This window comes from Plasmodium malariae, assembly GCF_900090045.1.
Source record: "Plasmodium malariae genome assembly, chromosome: 10".
NCBI lineage: Eukaryota > Apicomplexa > Aconoidasida > Haemosporida > Plasmodiidae > Plasmodium > Plasmodium malariae.
Genome location: NC_041784.1, coordinates 770993 through 795803, shown reverse-complemented (window position 1 = coordinate 795803; position 24811 = coordinate 770993). Strand labels below are relative to the sequence as shown.

The 24811-nt window shown below is 29.9% G+C and overlaps 5 protein-coding genes across 5 annotated transcripts; 2 read left to right on the top strand and 3 right to left on the bottom strand.

Moving 5' to 3' along the window:
* Positions 1-2793: 2793 nt before the first annotated feature.
* Positions 2794-4944, top strand: EIF3B (eukaryotic translation initiation factor 3 subunit B, putative; the record flags this gene model as incomplete). The annotated part of the gene is made up of 1 exon (XM_029005458.1): positions 2794-4944. The coding sequence occupies one exon, from the start codon at positions 2794-2796 to the stop codon at positions 4942-4944; it is 2151 nt and encodes a 716-aa protein (XP_028862045.1).
* Positions 4945-6032: 1088 nt separating this feature from the next.
* PmUG01_10026900 (apicortin, putative) lies at positions 6033-6941 on the bottom strand (the record flags this gene model as incomplete). The annotated part of the gene is made up of 1 exon (XM_029005457.1): positions 6033-6941. One exon carries the CDS (start codon positions 6939-6941, stop codon positions 6033-6035), a length of 909 nt encoding a protein of 302 aa, XP_028862044.1.
* A 2616-nt stretch (positions 6942-9557) lies between these two features.
* PMUG01_10026800 (transcription factor with AP2 domain(s), putative) lies at positions 9558-16700 on the bottom strand (the record flags this gene model as incomplete). The annotated part of the gene is made up of 2 exons (XM_029005456.1): positions 9558-15974; positions 16686-16700. 2 exons carry the CDS (start codon positions 16698-16700, stop codon positions 9558-9560), a joined length of 6432 nt encoding a protein of 2143 aa, XP_028862043.1.
* A 1336-nt stretch (positions 16701-18036) lies between these two features.
* Positions 18037-20023, bottom strand: PmUG01_10026700 (zinc finger protein, putative; the record flags this gene model as incomplete). The annotated part of the gene is made up of 2 exons (XM_029005454.1): positions 18037-19495; positions 19701-20023. 2 exons carry the CDS (start codon positions 20021-20023, stop codon positions 18037-18039), a joined length of 1782 nt encoding a protein of 593 aa, XP_028862042.1.
* Positions 20024-21428: 1405 nt separating this feature from the next.
* Positions 21429-23903, top strand: PmUG01_10026600 (conserved Plasmodium protein, unknown function; the record flags this gene model as incomplete). Its single annotated transcript, XM_029005453.1, has 6 exons — positions 21429-21498; positions 21899-22203; positions 22379-22584; positions 22767-22851; positions 23457-23550; positions 23848-23903. The coding sequence occupies 6 exons, from the start codon at positions 21429-21431 to the stop codon at positions 23901-23903; spliced, it is 816 nt and encodes a 271-aa protein (XP_028862041.1).
* Between the last annotated feature and the right edge of the window lie 908 nt (positions 23904-24811).

Genomic DNA, 24811 nt, shown 5'->3' with positions numbered 1-24811 from the left:
AAACCTATTTGCATTGAATTTACATTTTTGTATATTCAAAAGAGTATTATATATTTGGTCATTGTAAATGCGATGACGAAAAAAAGAACAAAGTGGTAATACCTATAACAGTATAAGGGTCATACTAAAATAATAAAAAAAAAAAAAAAAGAAAAAAAAAAAGTATATTACTATGAGTACGTATTTTTTCTTTTTTGGGGAACTAAAAAAAAAGAACATTAAAATTAAATGTGATATAAATTAAAATGAAAACAAAAACTTTTATTCTGAATGGACTGTATTATCCGTTCTTGTATCAGTTGTTCTACAAGTTGATCTCGTTATATATTTATTTGTTTATTCGTTCGTTTATTCGTTCATTTATTCGTTTGTTTATTCGTTCGTTTATTCGTTTGTTTATCCGTTCGTTTATTCATTTATTTATTTGTTCTTTTATTTATTCATTTATTTTATTTTTTTCTCTTTCATGGGGATGCAAAGCTAAGCGTTGTAAAAAAGAACGAAAAATGTTCATGTTCTTCTTTTCGAAAAGTAAAAAGATGTTCAGTACATAATTTTCCCAACGCATTTATTCCTTTTACATAAAAAAAAATTAATTATTAAACAAATGTTCTAATTCCCCCATTTTTCGAAAGTGCAACTGAACATGCCTTCTTCATATTTCGCATATGAAACAGAAATGCATTCATTTTAGGCTTATGTGCACACTTGGTATATACCCCTTATTGAGGCGTCTTATCCTTAAAAAAATTGCCCCAATGAGTGCTTTTTTGTTTGCACAAGTACGTATATGCATGAGTACATACATCCATACACACAAATGTATATATGTGAATGTGTATATTACATATATATATAATATATACCCCCCTGTGCAGCAGTGCCCATTGCTATAAAACTGTTATGCCATTTTTTTCATTAGGAGCGCGTAGAGAAAAAATAAAAATGTAACGTAATAAAAATTAAAAAAGGGAATTTTATGTTTTAAGTTTTATGTTTTATGTTTTAAATTTTAAGTTTTATGTTTTAAATTTTAAGTTTTATGTTTTAAATTTTAAAGTTTAAAGTGATATTAATAAATATTCTTAACATTTCTTTTTACATTTTACTGTATATATTTTCTCTAATTTTTGCAATTTCCTCGTGCAAATTTGGATATACATCAACTGACATATGTACATAATATATTCACGTACTCATATTTCTGTACACTTGTAAAGTTTAATATGATTCTTTTTTTTTTTTTTCTGCGCCCCTTAGTTTATAAACACTTTCTTTGTAGCACATTTTATTCAGTGCTTTTGCTTTAAGAGTGTTTGAAAATATGAACATATTAATTTTATGATTACTAGTAATATTATTATTGTTCTAACTATCACTATTATTATAGTTCTTTTTATTTGTTATTTACAAAAATGGGCATACGTATATATATATATATATATGCATATATGTATATATGTATATATGTATATATTTCAATGCATCATTTTTAAGATGTAAAATTTTAATCTAAAGTTATACATCTACAGTTAATTTTCAAGAATAAAAAAATGGCAAAAAAATGGGTGGTATACTATTACACAATATGTAACTCAAAAAAAGAAGAGGAAGCGTCGCGTATATACATGCATACATACATGTGCACATGAATACATTTATGTTTATATAATTTTTACATTTACGAATACGTACTGGTATACATATACATACACTTACAATACCACTACGAGGTAAAATTATTCCAAAAAAAGCAAGCACTCGCAGTAGTATATATATAAAAAAAAAAAAAAATTATAAATAAATAAAGCTATCAATTTATTGTTTAAGAAGCAGTAATAAGTTAACAAATAAAAAAATGCAGTAGCAAAACTATAGTAGCGTAATATATATTACAAGGGTATTGCAAAAAGGCAAACACGGAGTTATAACTTTTTCTCGTAAAAAGTTCATGTAACAGTGAATATACGTATACGTGCTAATTACATATATATATATAATCATAGAACTTTTTTTTTTTTTTCTCATGGTATAATGATAAATTAAAAACGTTGACAAATTTTTGCTAGTCAAAAACAAATATAAAAAAAAAAAAAAATAAAACTTCGACAAAGTTTAAGCTAAATTTGACGAAAAAGGAAAAAAAAAAGAACAAGGCTTGGCTTGACAAGTGCAGATTGAAAAGGATAAATGAAATATGTAGAGATTGTATTTCATCTTACGTTACATACGTAAATACGTTAGCATTTTGAATGTTTATTTTTGTGACCCACGGCTGATTTTATATTTCGTAATTATGTTGTACCTATAATAATTCCACGTGCTTTTATTTTACCTATTTATGTTCTGCAATTTTTATTTTACCCATTTATGTTCTGCAATTTTTATTTTACCCATTTATGTTCTGCAATTTTTATTTTACCCATTTATGTTCTGCAATTTTTATTTTACCCATTTGTGTTCTGCAATTTTTATTTACCCAATTTTATTCTACCAATTTTTGTTTTACCTCTTTATTTTTACCCCATTTAAAGTAACCCTTTTGAAATTTCATATTGGCGAATTCACCTTAACAAGTCAGGAGAAAATAAAATAGGGGAAACTTCCGCTATTCTCTGCAAATACACGTGCTCTCATAATATACTGCACATACGTATACGAGGAATATATATATATATATATTCATATACATATATTCATATACATATACATATACATATATTCATATACATATACATATATTTTTATGTATATGTGTATGAACATTCATGCTTGTGTGCTGCCGCGTGAAAGATGGTGAAGGTGACAAAGGAGGAGCTGAGCGATAAGGGGCTGGAGGAATTCCTTTCTGACGATAGTGATGAGGGGAATGAAGCAATGTTAAATAAAAAATATGCAGAAAAAGAAGCTTTAATAACGTTAGAAACCAGATTTCCTCAAATCATTACAATATTAGGTATACCAAAAGTTGAGGAGGAAAAGCATAGTAGGTTAGCGGAAGTTTTAAAGAAATTATTTATTCGACACTTAAGTGCAAAGATTAGTGATTCGTCTCTTATGAATATAAAAATATATATGCCAACAGATGAAGAGAAGAAAACAAAAGGGATTTGTTTCGTATCATTTAATGATAGTTTTCAAGCAAATGAAGCAGTAAAGATATTAAATAAATTAAAGCTGGATGCAAAACATGTATTAACAGCATCTAAAATGGATGATATAGAGAATATTATAAATCGAGATGAACATGTAATGCCCATTAATGTAGTTGGATTTACAAGAGAAAAGATAAGATGGTGGTTATATGATGAAAAATGTAGAGAGCAGTTTATTGTTAGATATGATAGTCATTTTGAAGTACATTGGTTTGATCCATTAGAAAAAGAACCGCAGTTAATATATACCACTTTTAAGAAAAATGCACCATTTTCAAGTGTCCAATGGAGTAACCAAGGATCGTACTTAGTGAGTTTCCATAACCCAGGTATAGCACTATGGGGTGGTGATAATTTTGAAAAATTAATTAGATTACAACATAAAAGTGTAAAAGAAATTAGTTTTTCGCCAAATGAAAATTATGTATTAACATGGGATGGTACTCCTGCTTCTTTACGAAATGAAAAATCTATATGTATATGGAGGGTAATAACAGGAAAATTACTTCGTTCCTTTATAACACCAGAATATAGTCCAAGAGAAAAAAATTTTCCATACTTTTTATGGAGTCCAGATGATAAATATATTGCTTGTGTAGGTAAACAAAAAGAAGTATACGTATATGAATTACCATCTATGTTATTATTAGAAGATCAAGAAAAAAAAAGAATTCCTTTAAAATATTCTATGGTAAAAGAATTTGATTGGTCACCAGTAGATAATATTATTTCTATTTGGATGCCTGGCACAACAAGTATACCAGGTACTTTAACTTTTGTAGAAATACCATCAAGAAAAGAATTAGTGTCTAGAAAAATTTATGATGTTAGTCAGGCATCTATCCATTGGCAAAGTAAAGGAGATTACTTATGTCTTAAAACAACCATTGAAAAAAAAATTAGTAAAAAAAATAAAAAAGAATTTACACAATTAGAAATTTTCCGCTTAAGAGAAAAAAATATACCTGTTGATAATATTCAAATTGAAGGAGTTAAGACTAAACAATTTCATTGGGAAGAGTCAAATAGTAACAGATTTGCTCTAATTGTTCGAGATGAAAATACAAGTAAACAACAAATCAGATTTTATAAAATTTCAAATAAAGGAACTGCTAGAAATGCTAAATGGACAAGTACATTCGATATTAATAGTCAAATGAACTTTATGCGTTGGTCACCTCAAGGTGCATATTTTATTCTAGCTTCCCTAGCATCGGAAGGGATGTTATATTTCTGTGTTTTGAATACAAATGATGAAGTAGAAGTAATACATAAGGATGAACACTTGTTAGTCAGTTCATTAGCATGGAGTAATTGTGGTAGATATTTGGTTACCTCCGTGTCTAATGCTGCTAATGCTTCGAGCTCAAACTATAGAGAGGAAAATAGTGAAGCAGGTTTTTTTATTTGGACATTTCAAGGCAGATGTCTTATGACTATTAAAAAGCCATCTTTTTATCAATTCCTTTTTAGACCTCACCCAAAGTCACTCTTTAGTGATAAACTTAAATTAGATATTAAGAATAATTTAAAGGATTACTCCAAAAAATTCGACGTTATTGATGAAAAAATTAGAATTGCTAAAAGGAATGAACTACTACTTGAAAGGAAAAATGTTGAGGATTCATTTAATGAGAAATTGGACAAAATTACTAAACTTTTTCAGTCCTTTAAGGAATATGAGCAGTTTAAGAAAAACTGGGAAATATTTGAAAGCCAGTTTGAGTGGGAGGAGAAAACTGTCGTCATCGAGCACGTCCTTTCCGTCAAGCAGGAGATATTTGCCTAGACACGCAAAAAATGAGGAAGTAAGTCCATGCGTTAAAAGAGACCGCATTGTGAACATTAGTACATATGTAAGTACTTCTTTGTGGGTGCATATATACTAGGGCGCATCCCTATGTAGTGTGCGTGCTTTCACCCTTATGTGTAAACAACCTTTTTTCAAATATGCACAATTTTTTCATTCCTGCGTATTTCCATTAATTCTTATGCAATTTGTATGTAACTGCCTTTAAAAATAAATTTCATAGAACTCTTTTCCCTACTTATTAAACCACCTTTCCTCCCCTCCCCGCATATATATATATATATATATATGTGCATGTATGTGTGTATGTATGTATATGCATATATACCTGTACAAGCATATTACTGTGCATGCACCACTATTTTGAACTGAAGAGACTGTTAACACGCATTTAGTCCCCCAATACGCACACACCTTAGCATTTTTTAAAACCCTTTTTTTTTTTTTTTTTTTTTTTTTTTATAAAAAAAGAGGGAATAATAACATGAAAGTGAAAATCCTCATCACAAGAAGTAAAACTCTATTACATTTCTGACTTGCCCGTTTTATTTAATATGCATTACTGGGTCAAGTCCTGTGCACAGGATACTTTCCTCCCCAAAAAAATATGTAGTAATGAGAGGAGAATTACATCACCCACATACTTACGCAGGCATATATATATATATATATATATATATACATATATTTAGCAACATAACACATCAGTCAGTTCTTATGGCTTTGCATCAATTGTTAAAACGGGGGAAAAATGAAGGAATTTTTTTTAATTTTTTTAATTTTTTTAATATTTCTTTAATTTTTTTAATTTTTTTTTTTTTCTTTTGCGCGTATGTACTCGTCAAGGCTCCCCTAAATTTGGAAGCAGTTAAAATGTTGAATTGGAGGCATTTACCGAAATGTACAAGTTTTCATTTGCTTATCATCCGTGCAAGGGTTAGTTGAAATTTACGATTTTTGAGTAGCTATATAGTACGTGTGCGTGGAGGGAAGTCAGACCTCCCGGTAAATGCACACAAGAGCAGAAGCGGCAAAAGGAGCGGCTCCATTTGCGGCTTTGCTCCTTTCTATATTTGCAAAATCCATTTGCTCAAAAAATTCTGAAGTGTGTCTAGAGATGCAGGGGGGTCTCCAGAGGTACATAAATACTTAGCACCATGAATTAAATCTTCAACTGATTTTACTAATCGAAAATTTTGATCGTAAACTTTTCTTATAGGTCCAATGATGGGTGACAATACTTTTGTAATTTCAAATAAGAAACACTTCCAATTGTTTACATGCGGTTTGATAAAAAAGAATAAACCATTATGATATTTATCCCTATTTAGATATAGGCATATAGTCTTTGGACGCGCTATTTGAATGCCATATTTCTGTATACCCAGTGTCCCTGGGGTAACAACGGTACAGCTTCTTACTCTTTTGACGTAATAAGAGTATATATCATGCCTTGTTCTACAAACCCCCATTAAGCGCTCACCCAAATGTTTTCCATTGTAGTGGTCATTATTATGGCTCATATAGTGATAATTATTATCGTCCATGTAGTGATCATTATTATCGTCCATGTAGTGATCATTATTATCGTCCACGTAGTGATCATTATTATCGTCCGTGTAATCCTCCATAAACAACTCTTCATAGCATATCGTGCCTCCCCCATTTCTGGAATCGTCGAATCTTTTTTTATGCGTTCCCGTGTAGAACTTAGTGTCTGTTAGTCGGTCAAACACATCCTTATAGCATTGCATTCTCCTTTTTCCATTTTTTCTCCTTGCTGTTTCGGTAAGTAGACAAACATCTTTGTTCAAATGCTTTCCAAAATTTCTGTTCACATTTTCTTCATTTTTCTGTTCCATTCCACTCTTCTTCTTCCCCTTTTTTGTTAAATTATCTCTTAAAAAATAATCCTCCGAATTACAAAAAAATTTCTTTATGGACCTCATCTCATCTTCCTCTCTGCCGTGCATCATTTTTCTCTACTCGTTGTCAAATGTGAAAAAATAGAAAAGGAAAATTTTTAAAAAATAAAAATGTAAAATAAAAAAGGAAAAATGTAAAATAAAAAAGGAAAAATGTAAAATAAAAAAGGAAAAATGTAAAATAAAAAAGGAAAAATGTAAAACAAAAAAGGAAAAATGTAAAACAAAAAAGGAAAATTTTAAATGAATGTAGTTGAGGTTGAGCCAAATCTAGTCCCTGCCTCATGCTTGGCAGCTATTGATTGGACAAAAAACTAATCATAGAAAAACTCTCATTTTAAGAAATTGTGTGACATATCTCTTTTTAGTAAATTACAACATTAATTCTCTGCTCTTTCTTATTGCTTCATTTTGATTTTATATATTCAAAAAGCTAACTTCAAATGGACTTGACTTTCCTCTATACTTTAATTGGTCTAAATAATCCATTGGAAAATGTTTATTTAAATAAAAAAAAAAAAAAAAAAAATTAACACAAATACAAAATAATGGAGTGTTTCAAATAAGTGTATGTTTAAGGGAAAATGACAAATAAGACAGGGGTTGTCTTTTCCGTACCAACTAGTATAAGAAAGATTGCATATGAGATGAAAAAGGAATAGTATAACAAACGGGGGAAAATGAGTAAAATTAAATGTTATGCGGCCCAAGAAAAAAAAAAAAAAAAAAAAAAAATATATATATATATATATATATATATATATATATGGGCATACGTATGCGTATATCTATTTTCGAAAAAAAAAAAAAATGTGTTACATACGTACAAATAAAATGATTAATTCATTGTGCCCAATTTTACTAGCGAGAAATTCTCACTAGAATAGACTTGTTATCATATAGGGGACTTTATATATTTCAAATGTCCCTATTGTATGTAATTGAGTTTAGATTTTTTTTTTTTTTTTTTTTTTTTTTTTTTCCTTTTTCTTTTTTAATATGTTTCAAACATGTAAAATTGAAAATTTAATTAAAAGTGTTTTCCAAATTAGTAAAATGATGTGTCTACTTGTCCTTTTGTTGTTTTTTCTTTCTGAACGGTGCGCAAGAACGAGTAGATAGAGCGTAAAAACAAAAAAAAAAAAAACAAAAATACAAAAATGAAGGGACAATGAATAAAAAAAAAAAGAACGAATAAAGTAAAATATTTTACACTGACAAAAAATGAAGACTTGGTTTAATTAGAGAAAAGTTTCTTCTAAAAAAATTTACGTAAATGAGTTCCTAAGTTCATAATACATGCTGTCTCATAAAAATTTCAATTTCGACCACAAGGTGTGATACGAAGATAAATATATAAGTATGTATGAACGTATATATAAACATGCACACATAATTACCCATATGTAACTATGTATATATAACTACGTTTATTTAAGAACGCATGTATATGTATTATAAGTACATGAGTACACATGTATGCGTGTGTTCATAAACACACGTCCGGGTATATGTAAAACTCATTACAAAAGTTAATCATAAATGCAGAAGGCTATTTCTTCCGCCTCCTATATACTGAGTGCACAAAAAAAAAAAAAAAAAAAAAAAAAAAGACAATATAAGAGGTTCTACATTTATACAATAAGCATTAAATGAGAATAAAAACACTGATAAATTAAGGGCAGAGAATAATTCGATTTACTGTTCATGCGTTCCATACGTTCTGCGCACATCCCCCATACCATTATATACGCATACTACATACACTCTTTAGCGTCTTAACGCTTAACAAACAAACCAGTAAAAGTAATATAGAAAACAAAAAATGGAAGAAGAATGCTGCGCGAATAATATTTCTTGAGCACATATGACATATTAGTCAAATACGAAAAAAATAAAAATAAAAAAATAATAATATAAAAATATAAATAAATAAAATACAAAACATTTTTGTCATTTGCATGAGAATAAGTTGTATTTCCCTAAAGGGTAGTTTTCCTAATAATATACCATCACAACGTGTATTAAATGTTTCTTACAGCTAGCTGCGAGCAAGCAAAAGTGCTCAGTGCATAAGCAACATGTGTTAGCCTATTCATGTACGCTCGCGTGTGTGAGTGTATACAAATTTATGTATACTACGTGATAATGATGATGGAAAAAAAATATGCACTTTAGACACACCTCTGTGAGAGGGGAACGGCAAACCTACTAAGATAACTACATTTTATTAACAACTTGAAGGGGGAAACGTGAAAAATGAAATAAAATGAGAAATAAAAAGTTGAATGAACTTTGAAATGAAATTTAAAATAAAAAAGTTATAGGAACGAAAAATTCAGAAAAAATTAAAATAAAGAATTAAGAGGAAAGTCGAGTATTACGGTAAAAATACTGCTCAAATGAAAACATTAGCGTGTCTTGTTTCTTTTGGTTCCACTCAGAGGAAATGATGTATGCTAATCATGTGAATTGTGTGCCTATAAATGCGCATCCCCGTGTATGAACACACGCGCGGGTTAGTAGCCCTGCGAAAAGCGCTGTAAGTAGAGGTGTAAATAGGGGTGTAGGTACAAGTGTAAGTAGCGATGTAAACAGCGGTACATGCAGGTGAATAATTATTCTGACCAGAATGCAGGTAGAGCCCCGATCGCGCTACTTTCCAAATTAATCAACGAGTTTCTTTTTGATTTTGAAAATTCGTCTAGACAAGTTAGCATAGTAGTAGTCTTCTAAAATCGTAACTAAAAGATGCTGATCATCTGTTTCTATATTTATGTTTTCTTTTAAAAAGAGTTTCCTGTCTTCTTCATTCGATAAAAAATTTAATAAATCATTATCATTGCATGAGTACATTTGCCTTAATTGAATATACTTTTCATTATGAACATGTTCATATAACTTCTTTAAATTCATAGAAGAATTGTGTAAATTTGACATATATATATTCCCGTCGCATTCTATACATTTCTTTTTTCCTCTCATGCTTCCATATTGTATCGCTTCGTTGTCAGGGCAATTAATATTATTATCTTTCTCGTTTTTTCTTTTTCTTCCTCGTTTGTTTTTATGCGCATCAGTGGAATGGGTTGCACTATAGCATATTCTGCTCTTTTCCCTTTTTATTTTACTCCAGATCACTTCTTTGTCACTGTGCAAATTGTTCGCGGCTTCGAATGAGCTGTCTTTTATAATTTTTGGAAAATTTATCTTTTCCGCGTTATCTCCCTTTTGCTTATCTTCTACCTTACTTGTTTTCCTTACATTTTTGCTCCATAAACTGAGCTTCAGAGGATTCCTTCCCTTATCCATTCCACAGATAAGTTTGTTCTTCATACTAGTGTGTTGTCTTACATCTTGATTGGAAAGACTCCTAATGGTACGATTCGAATAGCTATTGGACACCTCTGCATGTTCGATAATTTCGCTAAAATCATTGCTATAACTCCTTCTGACCGAATTACTTAAACATTTATCATGACTATACTTGACCTCTCTATGTTCTCTCATTTTATCTGCTTCGCTTGTTCTTTCCCAAGCCCCTCTGACTGTGGTTTTATCAGCATTTGATTGGGAGGTGCTGGTATCATCCTCATTATTGCCTTGCTCCTGCTGTTGTTGAGAATTTTGCCGCTGTTGATGGTTATGTTGTTCCTGCTTCTTTACCTTATCTATCATCTCTTTCTCTTCTCTACCTTCTGGGCACCTTACACCCTCATTAACCGTGTCCATACCGCTATTTAAACTGAGAATACCTTCCGTTGTACAACTACTGATTTGGTATTTTTTCTTAAGGTATGTAATTCCCTGTTTGCTGCTATCAAATGTAGTAGAAGCTCCTTCACAATGTGCTACATACTCGTCGCACTTGTTTGAAAGCGCATCCTGTCTTCGAAAATCCTCATGTAGTATAAAGTCGTAACAATTTAAATCATGTCTAACCGAGTGATCATTTTCACATTTGGATGAATAGTATTTTGTATAGAAATGGTCAAACTGCATATCTCTGTTTTGGTTTAGATCTATGGCTAGAATCAAGGCTAACTTCCTTGAGTTAATCCATCCATAAATGCTAATATGAAAATAATAATTTTTCTTATTTAATTGATTAGGGACACGTCTAGATATTTTCCAAGCATTTTTTTTATTATCATATTGCATATTCGGTATATTAGGAACATTAAAATAATTCTGTAATATTTTATGCTTAGCATTTAGAAATTCATATATCGCTATAAATTTCCCTATAATATATCCATACATTTGTTCTGAGTAATATTTCTTTTCCTTTACATATTGATTATTTTGTCTCCTTTTAATTATTTCTATTGCCCAACTATTTATTTTATGTATCCATATTATTTTATTTTTTAGATATTCATCAAAACGACTATGCATTAATAAGTCTTTGTAAAAGTACATCATCGGATCCACTGGAGTGGTCCTTATCACTTGTTGTGAGTACTTCAATTCGTTCATTAATTTTGAGTGGGACGTTGACGTGGACAAATATCCATGAGGGTTACGATCTTCACATTTGCCACAGGAACCATACGTGCTGCATTTGTTTTTGCCATTTTCCCTTTCCTCCACTTTTAGCATAATAGCTTGCTGCTTATTGTGCGGATAATTGACGCGATTATGTTTCCCCTCACAACGTCTAGTTCCTCCTATTGTTGAACTTTCCATATTCTTCCTTTCACCTGTTGCTTTTTCGTCATCTCTATTTTTTATAATTTCACAATAATAATTATTGTATGAAGAAAAATTTGACCTTATGTAATTCATCCTTTCACTTTTGTACCTTTCCGCCAACTCCTTTGCCTTCTTAAAACCATACTCCCTTATTGAAAATTTTTTTCTGTACATTCTTCCATAAATTACCCACGAGACTATCCAGTTTCCTGACCTGTTCAGGTGAAAATTTGATCCATATGTCCTATTTGGCCCATGTGCCCAATTTTGGCCCCCCTTTTCAATATCTTCATAATTCACATCAAGGTATATACCCCCACTGACAAGGATCCCCTTGTTCTTATTTAGCGCTTGTAGTACTCTCTCCCTTTTGGTTAGAGCTTCTTTCTTTTTGCTGTTCTCTTCCTCAGACGTTTTAATGAAACTACGAACATTTTCTCTACACAAGGTCTCTCTTAACAGGTTGGCATAGTCAAGATAGCATTCTTTCTTTTCTCTGTTGCTCATTAGATTATCACTTTTTATGAAATCGCTATGATATTTTGTAAATTTTCCAGTAAATGGTTTTAATCGATTTAACTGGTTCGGATTGTTCGGTTCGTGAAGCTGGCTCAGATGCCTCAACTGCTGCACTTGCCGAGTTTTCCCCATTTGCTTTAATCTTTTTAGCTTGTTCTTTTCTTCTTTTTTTTTCAGTCTCTCTTGTTCTTTCATTCTTTTCTTTTCTTCCCTAATTTTCTTTTTTTGCTCTTTCAATAAAAGCTTCTTCTTTTTCTCTTCCTCCCTTTTTAATTTTTTTTCCTTCCTTTCAATCATTTCTTTCAGTTTTGCTTCTCTTCTCTTTTCTACAATTTTTTTTTTTTCTTGTCTTTGTAGCATTTTCAATTTCATTTCGGATTCTCTTAAAAGTGGATTTCTCTTGCTTCGCCTTTTAGTCGCACATGTTACGCTATTCAAATTATATGGTGAGTATACATTACTATTAGGACTAATGTCTGTATATTGTTCATTCCATTTGTTTCCACTCCCCTTATTAGAGTATGTCCTATTAGTTCTAACCCTTGTTCTCTTGGTATATTTCATTTGTTCACTTTTCCCTGTTATATTGCTAAAATCATTCAGTGGGTTATTTTGGATTATGCAGTTTTTTCTTTTTTTTCCACAAAATTTTATGTCATTAATGGTATCAGATATATTATTATAATCAACTCCAAAATGATCAATACCATTTTTCATTTCATCTACTTTTTCATCTACTTTTTCATCTACTTTTTCATCTACTTTTTCATCTACTTTTTCATCGACTTTTTCGTCGACTCTTTCATCGACTTTTTCATCTACTTTTTCATCTACTTTTTCATCGACTCTTTCATCTACTTTTTCATCGACTCTTCCATCCTGTATTACAGGAGCTGCACTCGTGTGTTTACGCCCCCCTAGGTATTCTTCTTCCCCATGAGAGTAGAACCCTTTCTCATTTTTAGTTTTTTCCTTTTCCATTTTAATGAAATAATATTTCTTTCCAAAATGTTTGTTTATGTAGCTTTGAATACGTATATATTTCTCTTCGTTAGTTATATACGGATCATTCTTCACTATATCCTCATACATAGAGTGCAGCATTTCAAGGTCACTTATGGCTCTGTTTCGTGTACTATCACCATATACTTCCCGACTATATGATTTGACGACGGAAAAATTGCCATACTCCCATAACACATTCCACGAATCTGTGCTCTCATCAAACTCAACTAGGCACTTCACTCCTGTACCTCCTTCCTCTTCGCCGACGCTGTTCCTGATGATTTTACTGCTACTGCTACCACTGCTACTACTGTTTCTACTGATGCTACTACTGCTACTGCTGCTACTACTGTTTCTACTGATGCTACTGTTGCTACTGTTGCTACTGTTGCTACTGTTACTACTGTTACTGTTGTTACTACTATTACCACTACTATTAACATTACTATTACCGTTAGTATTATTATCTACTATGCGCATGTTTTCACTTCTCCCCCCAAGTTCTTTCATTTTTTCGAAATTGCGCTTTTCAACTTCCCCGAAATTTTTTTCTTTCTTAACAATCTTCCCATCATTTTCGCCGTCTTCCTCTTTTAGTAAATCCACAATTTTGTTTTCTTCCTCGGCCTCTCCCCCTTTTTCTACATCCCTTTCGCTCAACATAAGCTCACATTGAAGTCTATTATCATTCCTTTCCCTTTGTTCCTCTTCCTTCATATCATAACATATACTGTTATTACCTGTCTTTTCAAAACCCACAGAACCAAATTCCTTTTTTCCATTTCTTTTTTTAATATAAGTATCGTCTAATTTATATATCCCTCCATCTAAGTCATCCTTTTGTATACTACGTTTCTTATTTTTAGGACAGTTGTGTATATTCTGAAGACAAGTTAATCTATTACTCTTCACGTATTGTGCATTAGATAAGTTATCACGCTCCTCAGAAGAGCTGATACACATATTCGAATTTGTATAAATCGAATTGTTCGTTTTTCCTTTATGCTTATTATTAAGTATGATATGGTCTACTATGAATGATAAGGAATTACTCTGTGCATTGTTATCTTCATATTTAGACTTATCTCTGTCTGAAGAATTGCAGAAATGGAAGAAGTTTTCATATTTTACATTACAATTTTGGGAATTGCTAATTTTTCTCTCCTTATATATGTATCTCTCACTAATACTCAGAAGGGGTGCATTTTTACTGCGACCAGTTGATATACTGCTATGCACAGCACTACTACCTCCACGGACACTACTGCTCTTGCTAATGATATTGTTATTATTATAAGCAGTAGCAGCACCCGTATTAGATGCAGTAGTAGAGGTGGTATTTGCTGGAGTCCTAGAGCATCTTCCACAGGTATCCCTTTCGTCGTCATTTACATTACTGCTGTTACTGTTCATGTGTACATTCCAATTGGTGTACATTATCTCATTAAGCGATTCGCTGTGAATTTGATTGTGCCTTTTACTAAGTATTTCTTTGCTTTTCTTAAAAATTTCCCCATTCCCAAACTTAGAGTTATTTGCACCATCGTCAAAAATATCGTTCTGATTTAATCGAGTTCTTTCTTCCTCATATGAATTACCCATCTGGAAATGCTTTTTTTCACTGCACAGATTATTAATTAAAACTGTTTCACCATTTTGTAATGAGTACTTAGTTGAATGAATGCTTATTGCACTGCCAGCATTCATCGTTGTTTCAATATACTGTGTAGGGTCTTGACTATCGCATTTTTCGCGATATACATCCTCGCAATTATTTATGCCATTCGTACGGTAAATACGGTTAATGTACTTCAAACGCTTCAAACATTTCAAACGCTTCAAACATTTCAAACGCTTCAAACATTTCAAACGCTTCAAACATTTCAAACGCTTCAAACGCTTCAAACGCTTCAAACGCTTCATGCAGTTGGAACCATTTTTAAAATTTACGTGATAGAAGGAATAAGCAGTTAATGAAGACTCAGAACTCATGTTCTTACATTCACTGGATACACTTTTATCTAGGTTCGTTCTTGTCTCTATACTCCTCGAAATATCTTTCCCTTCCGTTTCTACTACCTTTATATTATTCCACACTACACCTTTCATGTTTTTTCTGTTACTTCCTTTTCTTTTAAAAAAGACATCATTTGATGTGTGCCCTTCGCTATAATGAGAACAGTAGAATGAGTTATTCAAGTACAAATTTAAATTTTGTCTGTTGATATAGTTACTAGAAAAAAACTCAGAATTGCTGTACTTGTCTTTTTTCTTTTCTTCTCCTATACTATTAATAAGAAGAAAGTCGAATCTATGGTATTCCTTGTCCTCATTTGGGGTAAATATCATTTTTGCGTTTAATGTATGATCGCTGCTGCTACTAGTGTTAAGGTTACATACGGACTCAATTTTCTCTTTGGGAAATGGAAGAATTTTAAAGTTCGCTTTTTTTTCCTTGTCTATTAGATTTTTCTCTCTTTTAAACGTGTGGAAAATGCTCATACTTTTTGTTTTTTTTCTGAGATTTTTTTTCTCTACGTCTACTTCTACTTCTGCTTCCACTTCTGCTTCCACTTCTGCTTCTACTTCTGCTTCTACTTCTGCTTCTACTTCTGCTTCTACTTCTGCTTCCACCTCTGCTTCTACTTCTGCTTCTACTTCTGCTTCTACTTCTGCTTCTACTGCTGCTTCTACTGCTGCTTCTACTGCTGCTTCTTCTATTTCATTCTTAGCTTTTTCATAAGTAAATCTTCTCACAGATGCCTCTTTTTTTATGCATTTGCATTTTTCACCCGATCTATCATTTGTCCTTGCAGAATCATTTATGCGTTCCTTATCACAGTTCAATGGTGAAGCTTTTTGATGCTAATATGAATGACTTAAAATATTTATACTCGAGTTTTGCGGTAATTCAGAATTATTTTGTAGTATATTTTTACAACTCCTTTTCTTTTTTTTTTTTTTTCTTTCTTCTTTTAATTGATTTAGGAGTATACTTGAAATGGTATTTTTATTTATTCTATTTTTTTTTTCTATTTTTTTTTTATCTTGGAAAGAAGGAAAATTATGATTCATTTCTAATATTTTAATCTTTTCTTTATTTTCATTCATTCAAATATTGAAAAAAAAAAAAAAAAAAAGAGCGAAGCATTTATTTTCATTTGTTGGAACTATATCTCTTGACCTTCTAAAATTATGAGAACTAGAAAATTCTTTTTCTTTTTTTTTCCCCTTTACTATGTTCTATATTGTATTTTTTTTTTTTTTCTATATTGTATTTTTTTTTTTTTTTCTATTTTGTATTTTTTTTTTCTATTTTGAATTTTTTTTTTTTTTTTTTTTTTTTTTTTGAATTTTTTTTTTTTTTTTTTTTTTTTATTTTTATATTTATTTTTATTTTATTTTATTTTATTTTATTTTATTTTTATTTTATTTTATTTTTTATTTTATTTATTTTTTTTTTTATTTTTACGAAATTTGCTTTTTTTCTGTTGTGTTTATTTTTCCTTTTTAATCATGAGCAATTTTTTTCATTTTCATTTTTATTTTTACTTTTATTTTCCTTTATTTAGGTACACATTGCACGTACATCTTTTCTTGGCCACACTAATTCACTACGAACGTATTTAGCCCATTAACTTGTTAATGTTTTAACTGCTCATGTGATTGGTGTATTCTTTTTTTTTCCCTTTTTCATATCCATTGTTATGCACATTTATTCTTTTGCTTCTTTGCTTCGTTGCTTCTTTGCTTCGTTGCTTCTTTGCTTCTTTGCTTCTTTGCTCTTTTATTTTTTCTTTTCCAAAGTGGTAGTATGGTAGTAGTATAAGTTATTATACACCAATACAGCATACCCTATTTTTGAAGGTCTAATTTTTCAGGCAATATGGAAATTGCGGAATTTACAAGGTTGTGTACAGGCTTCAGAACATTTGAGAAAAGAATTTTGATCTTTATATGTAAATCTGTAATTGCACACACTTCAATAATTTTGTAATCGTGTATATGTATGTCACTTTCATTTTGTTAAATGAGGTATTTCTTTCTGGAAAAAGTGTAATAAATGGGCGCAAAATAGCAGAAATTTTTTTTTTTTTTTTTTTTTGCAATGTTCAGCCTTTTTTGATGTTTTGCCTATTTTACTTTTTTGCCTATTTTACTGTTTTGCCTATTTTACTGTTTTGCATTTTTTCCCATTTGTTCTTCTTCCTCCGCTTTAACGAAAGCTATTACGTAAGTTTAGGCACCTTGTTTGTTATTACTTCGTAAAAAAAAAGTTAAGCATTGTAAAACGTATTTCATTTGTCAATTTTATTTTAATTTGTTTCATTTTGTTTTGTTATTTTTCTTTTCTGTCCACTATGAATTCTTAAAAGGAAAAAATACATTGCCGAGCGTAAGTATGAATGAACGTAAACAATAACAATATAAGCAAATGGAATACGGAAAAAAGAATGGAAGTATGAAAGTAAACAAAAAGAAAAATGATACATACCATTTTATACACAACTTTCTCTAACGTTGCAAGGAATATTACAAAAACAAAAAAAAAAAAAAAAAAAAAAAATACAAACATTCATAAGATGATGTAACAATTCTAATGTTAAAAGATTTACAAATTTGTCCAAGTCTATGTTCGCTTAACTCTTTTTGCAAAGCGAATAGCAGTTTTCCACTTAGACAAGTTTTTGTAAAACAAAAAAAAAAAAAAAAAAAAAAAAAAAAGGTACAAAGATTACGAAAAAGTTATAAAAAAATTGCAAAAATATAGCAAAGGAACTGCGCAAAATGAACCCTCAATTTGTTCAAAAATTTTTAATTTACACCTGAGGAGAAAAAAGAAAACCCCCCGATGTGAATGTAAAACTTACAATTTATTTCACTGTACCGAGGTGATAACAACGTTGAACATAATTAACTTTTGCTTTTATCTTATGTCTTTCCTTTCTTCCTTGCTTTCCATCGGGACGCATAAACTTTCACCCGAGTGATACATCATTTCGTGCTCTATCGAACCTTCTGTAACAACATTTATGTTTCCTTTTATACGCATGTCCGGAAATATTAACGAGTGCATTTTTTCCGAGTGCTGGGAATTTTTTTCAATGTCCTCCCTGCACAGGCAATGTTTTAACCATGCATTCATGAAATCAGCAGGTGGGAGAATTGTTTGTAAGAAATATATAAAATTTTCATTCCACATAATTTCATTAAATTGTCTTTTTAATTCATATTCCTCACTTAAAACTGAACACATTTTTTTATCTGTTGCTATATGTAATTGTTTTACTAAGTCTTCAAGTATGGTATAAACATTTTTTTCTGCATCGTTAATGTTTAACATGACTTGTTCATGTAATTTATCAATTTTGCTTAGCATATCATTTAAATTTTTTTTTCTTTGTTTAATAAGATTTGATGGTTTACTGCTATGTTGTACTATAGCTTGATATGCCATATTTAATGAAATAATAGTATCTGTATTGTTATTTAAATTAAAGAAATTCTCACTTGATAAATCTGTATGTGCATGGCTACTAATGCATAAATTACATATAGGAATATGACAAATTGTACAAAACATATTTACATCATTATACAAATGAACTCTGCATTTTCCAGGAAGTTTTTCTGCTTCATTTAATGTTTTCCTTATATGTTTTTTAACTAGTTTATTTTGAGAATGTATAATCATATCGCACTTTTCGCATAACTTTACTTCATCTGATTCGCAATAAAATATCGAAGGAGCATTTCCACAGTAATCACACAGAGGAAGAGAGAAGTGTTCATCTGCACATGGGTCACATTCAAATTGAATCAAGTAACGAGGTAAGAGTTGTGAGCTATCATAAATAACATACTCATGATGGAATGTATAATAAGGTAATACCCCATAGGATGGCATAATGGCACCTCCTAAAGCTAAGTTGATATCTTTACAGTTTTCGTTATTTTGATGATTTTGACTATTTGGACCATTTTGCATACTCTGGAAGTGTTTATTCCTTTCGTTATATTCGCCATTTTTACTAATTTCATTGTTTTCATTTTCTCTGCTTTTGTAATGAATAGTCAACGAATCATCTAATGCCTTATCTTTTTTTTTTTTTATAAATAAGCTGTCATATACAATAGGTAATGTGTCCCTATTATATGTGGAAACCTCATTCTCGTTCACAGATAAAGACAAACCTACACCTACATCACATAAAAGAAATTCAAAGACTCCCCTTTCTCCTGATAACAAAACAGTTTCATTATGTTCTATAATTTTTTTTAATGACTTTTTCCCTCTATTCATTTCATTTTGTTCAAATACAAGTTCATCAGAATCATTGAACACGTTTCCTTTTAGCAGTGATGTCAGCGGGAATCCCGGTATGCTACATAAAAAAGGAAAGCAAACAGAACAAATAAGAACAATGTACATATATACATATATATATATAATATATATATATATATATATATATATATATATATATATATATATATATATATATATGTGCACATACATAAATACTTATACCCACACCTACATTTGCGCATCCCCATGCACAACTGTGGATCCTATAGACGTAAATTTACTTAAAATTCCCAACAGACAATTTGAGGCCCCTTTTTGAGATGGAAAATCCCCTCGTGCAAATATCCTGAATGGTGTTGTCCATATCTAATGCTGATGCATCAATAAAACTTTTTAAAACTAGCTTATCTGAGTTCCGTTTTTCAAATTTATTTATGACATGTGCAGGTGATACATGCCATGCTTGCACCAACTTCACTCGAGAAGTTCTGGCATTCATTTGCAGAAAATATTCTAGTGTAAGCCATTCTTCTGAGTCCCTAAATATTTGAGTTAAGTTGTTGTCTAAAATATTGATATCTGTTACTAGGGGGTTATATGTCATCTTACCACTCATTTACTGATTTGCGCAAACCTTGTACGTGGGGGGAGGGGGCTGCTTTGAAGGTAATAAGTGCGTGTACATGCGTATGTGCATGTGCTTGTGTATGTGTATGTACATATGTACGTATGTGTGTCTTACACTTAAAATTATGTTTATGCGCGTAAGACGTAACTATTAATAATTATTCTCTGTTCATAAATATAGTGCAAAAATGAAAAAAAAAAAAAAAAAAATAGAAGGAAAACTCGTTGCACATATAGACAAAGCGCAACAACGAAAATGAAAAGATTAATTCCGAAGTTCCCTCTCAAAAATATTTTACGAATTCGATGAAAGCACGTTTGCACTTTTTACATAATTGATCTCTTTTTCTTTTCTTTTTTTTTTTAAATGTATGTATATAATATACATATATATGCATATATATATATATATATATATATATATATATATATATATATATAACATGTTCAGGTCAGAAATAAAAATTCCCAATTAATACAATAGCAAATATACATAAAAAAAAAAAAAAAAGTTTATTCGGTTAAATGTGCAGTTCGACCGGAGAACTTGCAATAAGGCATAAGCAAGTGAGTATGAACATTTATTAATATTGTGATAATGTGCGGTTAGCTATTGTGATATGGTGCAATTGTGTCATTAAGCTTTTATGTAAGTACTATGCGCGTACGTATGCATTTATGCTTGTATGTGTGCACATTTGTATAGGTGGTATATATTTATAGCATACCGAATTACCAAAAAATATGAAAAGTTAACGCGAACTGTTCTTTTAATTATATTAATAAATGATGGTTAGCTAGAAATGGTTACACTAATTTTTAATGACAAAAAAAAAAAAAAAAAAAGGGAAAAAATTTGACAAAAAAATAAAAAACGAAACACAATAGATGGACTAAAATTTTTACTTTTCTTCCTCTTTATTGTAATATATTTATTTTTTTCAACTCCAACTTTTGACATATAACTTATGATACTTGACAAAAAAAAAAACAAAAAAAAGTTTTGTCGAGACAACTTTTTATAGTGCGTGTACCTGCAGGTTACAATGGCATATGTAGTATAACACTTCGTAATGGATGAAAATTTTTTTTTTTTTTTTTTTTTTGTGGATTCTCACTTATGAATAAATATTTACATATATATACACATAAATGTATATATATATGTATTTATGTATGTACGTACAAATGCACGTATTAAGTGAGTATATGCAAATGACAGCGTTAAATGTACATTATTACCAAGAGTACGTACATTTTTTCACCATAAGATGTTGAAACAAATTTTCTCCATTTAAAGGTTTCGCTTCTTTACTTTTCAGTGGAAAGGCTCATCTTCATATTTGTTAGCAGTTTATTCTTTTTTATAGTTTTTCCTTAATATGCCGAGGCATAGTAAAAATAACACAGCAAACCCAATTTTTACATACCATGAGAGGAAAAAAGTGTCAGGTTAAAAAAAAAGAAAAAAGAAAATGATAATAAGAAAAAATACGTCAAAAGGATGTTAGAAGTATGTTAGAAGTATGTTAGAAGTATGTTAGAAGTATGTTGGAAGTATACTGTAAAAGTGCTATAAAAGTGCTATAAGAGTGCTATAAGAGTGCTATAAGAGTGCTATAAAAATGCTAACGTTTTTATAAGTGGATCTCCCCCCCTCCATGTTGTTGTCATTTTGAGAAAAAAGAATGTACGTATATAATATACCCAACTTGTCCGTATCTCTACTGCATGTACAATTACCCCGTGTATATATTGAGGCTAGGATTCCCCACATATATGTATATATGTATGTATATATATATATATATATATATGCTCACTATTCTTAACACTTTAACCTTATAAAAAGATGTAGGGACATTAAGGGAACGATTAGGAAAAGATTCGATGAGGAAGTTTGAGCAATGCTGGTTATGCTTAAGAAATGCAGAATCACCAGTTAGTACACCTTACGGTCATATATTTTGTAAAATGTGCATAATAAATAATTTCCTTACTCAAAAAAAATTATATGCAAAAAGAAAAAAAGAATATGATGATTATATTAAATCTATGCAAAGGAAAAAAAAAGAAGAGGCTTCATACAAAATCGAAAAAGAAAAAAGAAAATTTATTGAAGACCTGGAAAACATTAAAAGTAATGAGAATGCTAAGGTAACTGTACTATTTTCAGTTAAAAAAAAGGAAAAAAAGAAATGTTCATTTTGATGTATCATTTTGGCATATGTGTTAGTCGACATAGAATGGGATCGCTTTTCATTTTTATTTTCCTTCTCATTTTTATGCTCATTTTTATTTCTTCGTCTTTCACATTTTTTTCATATCTTAGACCGAAGAAAAGAACAGTCTGCTTGACATATCGAACAATTTTTGGATAGACAGTAATTCGAAAGTAAAAAAAGACATTATTGAGAAAAAATTAAAGCCTCCTTCAAAAAAACTGACTTGTCCAATTAGTGGAAGACCTGTAAATATGGATGAATTAATATCCGTTAATCCGGAGTCGTTAAATGAGAGTGGCTCAACAAATGGAAGGTAAGAATGTTGTTTTTTCCAAATTGTAATATTAAAACGCATGAACATGTTCATAAAACAAAAAAAAAAAAAGAAAAAAAAAGAAAAAAAAAGACCGCCATCTTGATACTGCGAATTTGAGTATTAATAGAATTATTTCGTCCGCTTATTCGTTCATGTTCATATCATTTTTTTCCGAATAGCAGTTGGGTGTGCTCGTTTTCCAAGAAAAACATTGACCATCACAGGGCAGTTCTTATAAAAAAAACAGGGCAGATTATTTTAAAAGTACGTATACCAATAACCTCATAAAAGGCTTTTTTTGTGTGCACATATTTGTATATACTGCAAAAGTAGAGCTAGTAAATGACAATATACGAACATAAAACAAAAAACAAATAAAAATAAATAAATAAAAAATGAATGAATGAAAGAATGAGAGAATGAATGAATGAAAGAATGAGTGAATGAAAGAATGAAAGAATGAATGAATGAAAGAATGAATAAATGAAATAATGAATAAATAAATAAATAAATAAATAAACAAATGAATAAACAAACAAACAAACAAACAAACAAACAAACAAACAAACAAACAAACAAACAAACAAACAAACAAACAAACAAACAAACAAACAAACAAATGAATAAACAAACAAACAAACAAACAAACAAACAAACAAACAAACAAACAAACAAACAAATGAATAAATAAATGAGTAAATTAAATGCTACATTACAGTAAAATAAGAAAAAATTCGAAATTAAACAAAATAAGACTTATACATGTATGCATATGTCTCCTTGATAATTATTATGCATGTTTATAAAACGAAAGAGGTTTCTTCATGGCAATTAAATTTTTATATAACCTTTTCAATTTTTCTTTTTAGTCAATTTTTGAAAAATTTATTTACAAAAAAAAAAATCCCCTGGATATTGTCATTGGGGAAAATGATTTCGTAGACTTACAGCCTGGAGGTACAGGTACTAACACACATACACCTTCCATCTTCCTTATATTTCATGTTTGTGTAGAACAGTACGTATAAATTCTACGCGTAAATGGATATATATATATATATATATATATACATACATACATGTGCATATGTATATATGTACTGGTAAATTCTCGTGCCGCATTTCGAAACATGATGCGCTTCTCAAAAGTTAACACATAAAACAGCATCACTACGCTGGGTCTTAAAAACTTAGGTCATATCACATGTATACATACATATGTACCTATACACAACTCCGTATTTCTTATATTACTTTCAGCCTTCTGCTCACACAGTAACGTAGAAAAGAGTTTACACAGGGAATCACTCCTATGATGATACCAATGTAGGGAAGAACATTACAATTACTCAGGTTAATTTTGTTGACTAGTTGATTCACTGAACGCTATACTGATTTGTTGAGTAGATGACTTAATGATTTAACGCCGAACTTATTTGTTCACTTTGTTTTCCTCTCCTTTTTTAATTATTTTTTCTCCTCATTATTTTGCCCCTTCACAAGTTTATTTTATTTTGCCTTCATTGGTTTTATTTTGCCATAATTGGTTTTATTTTGCCATAATTGGTTTTATTTTGCCATAACTGGTTTTATTTTTTCATATTTGGTTTTATTTTAATCTTAATTTTTTTTTTTTTTTTTTCCATTTATTTGTTTTCAAATTTGCAATTTGGATGAAAAATAGCTATTTTAAAAAAAAAAAAATAAAAAAATAAATAAAATAAAATAAAATAAAATAAAAATAAATAAAATAAAATAAAAATAAATAAAATAAAATAAAAAAATAAATAAAATAAAAAAATAAATAAAATAAAAATAAATAAAATAAAATAAAAATAAAATAAAAAATTCGTACCTTCTTTATAGCAAGCATTTTTACGTGGACAATACACTATAATGAACATACATCATACATTTTTTATCATTGTCCTTAAATAGGGTCATACATAGTATATATATATATATATATATATATATATATATATATATATATATATATATATATATATATATATATATATATATATATATGTATGTATGTACTTTTCGTTATGTGACGAATAGAGGATGTTAGTAGGTGCTATAACATAATTTACATAAAAATATTTAAACATACTGTTGTCATTTAACTTGTACACTCATCCGTTTCCTGAAACTCATGAGCAGCTTAACGTTCAGCTGATGTTTGTTAAAATAAAGATTACACATAGTACTTCAGAATAAT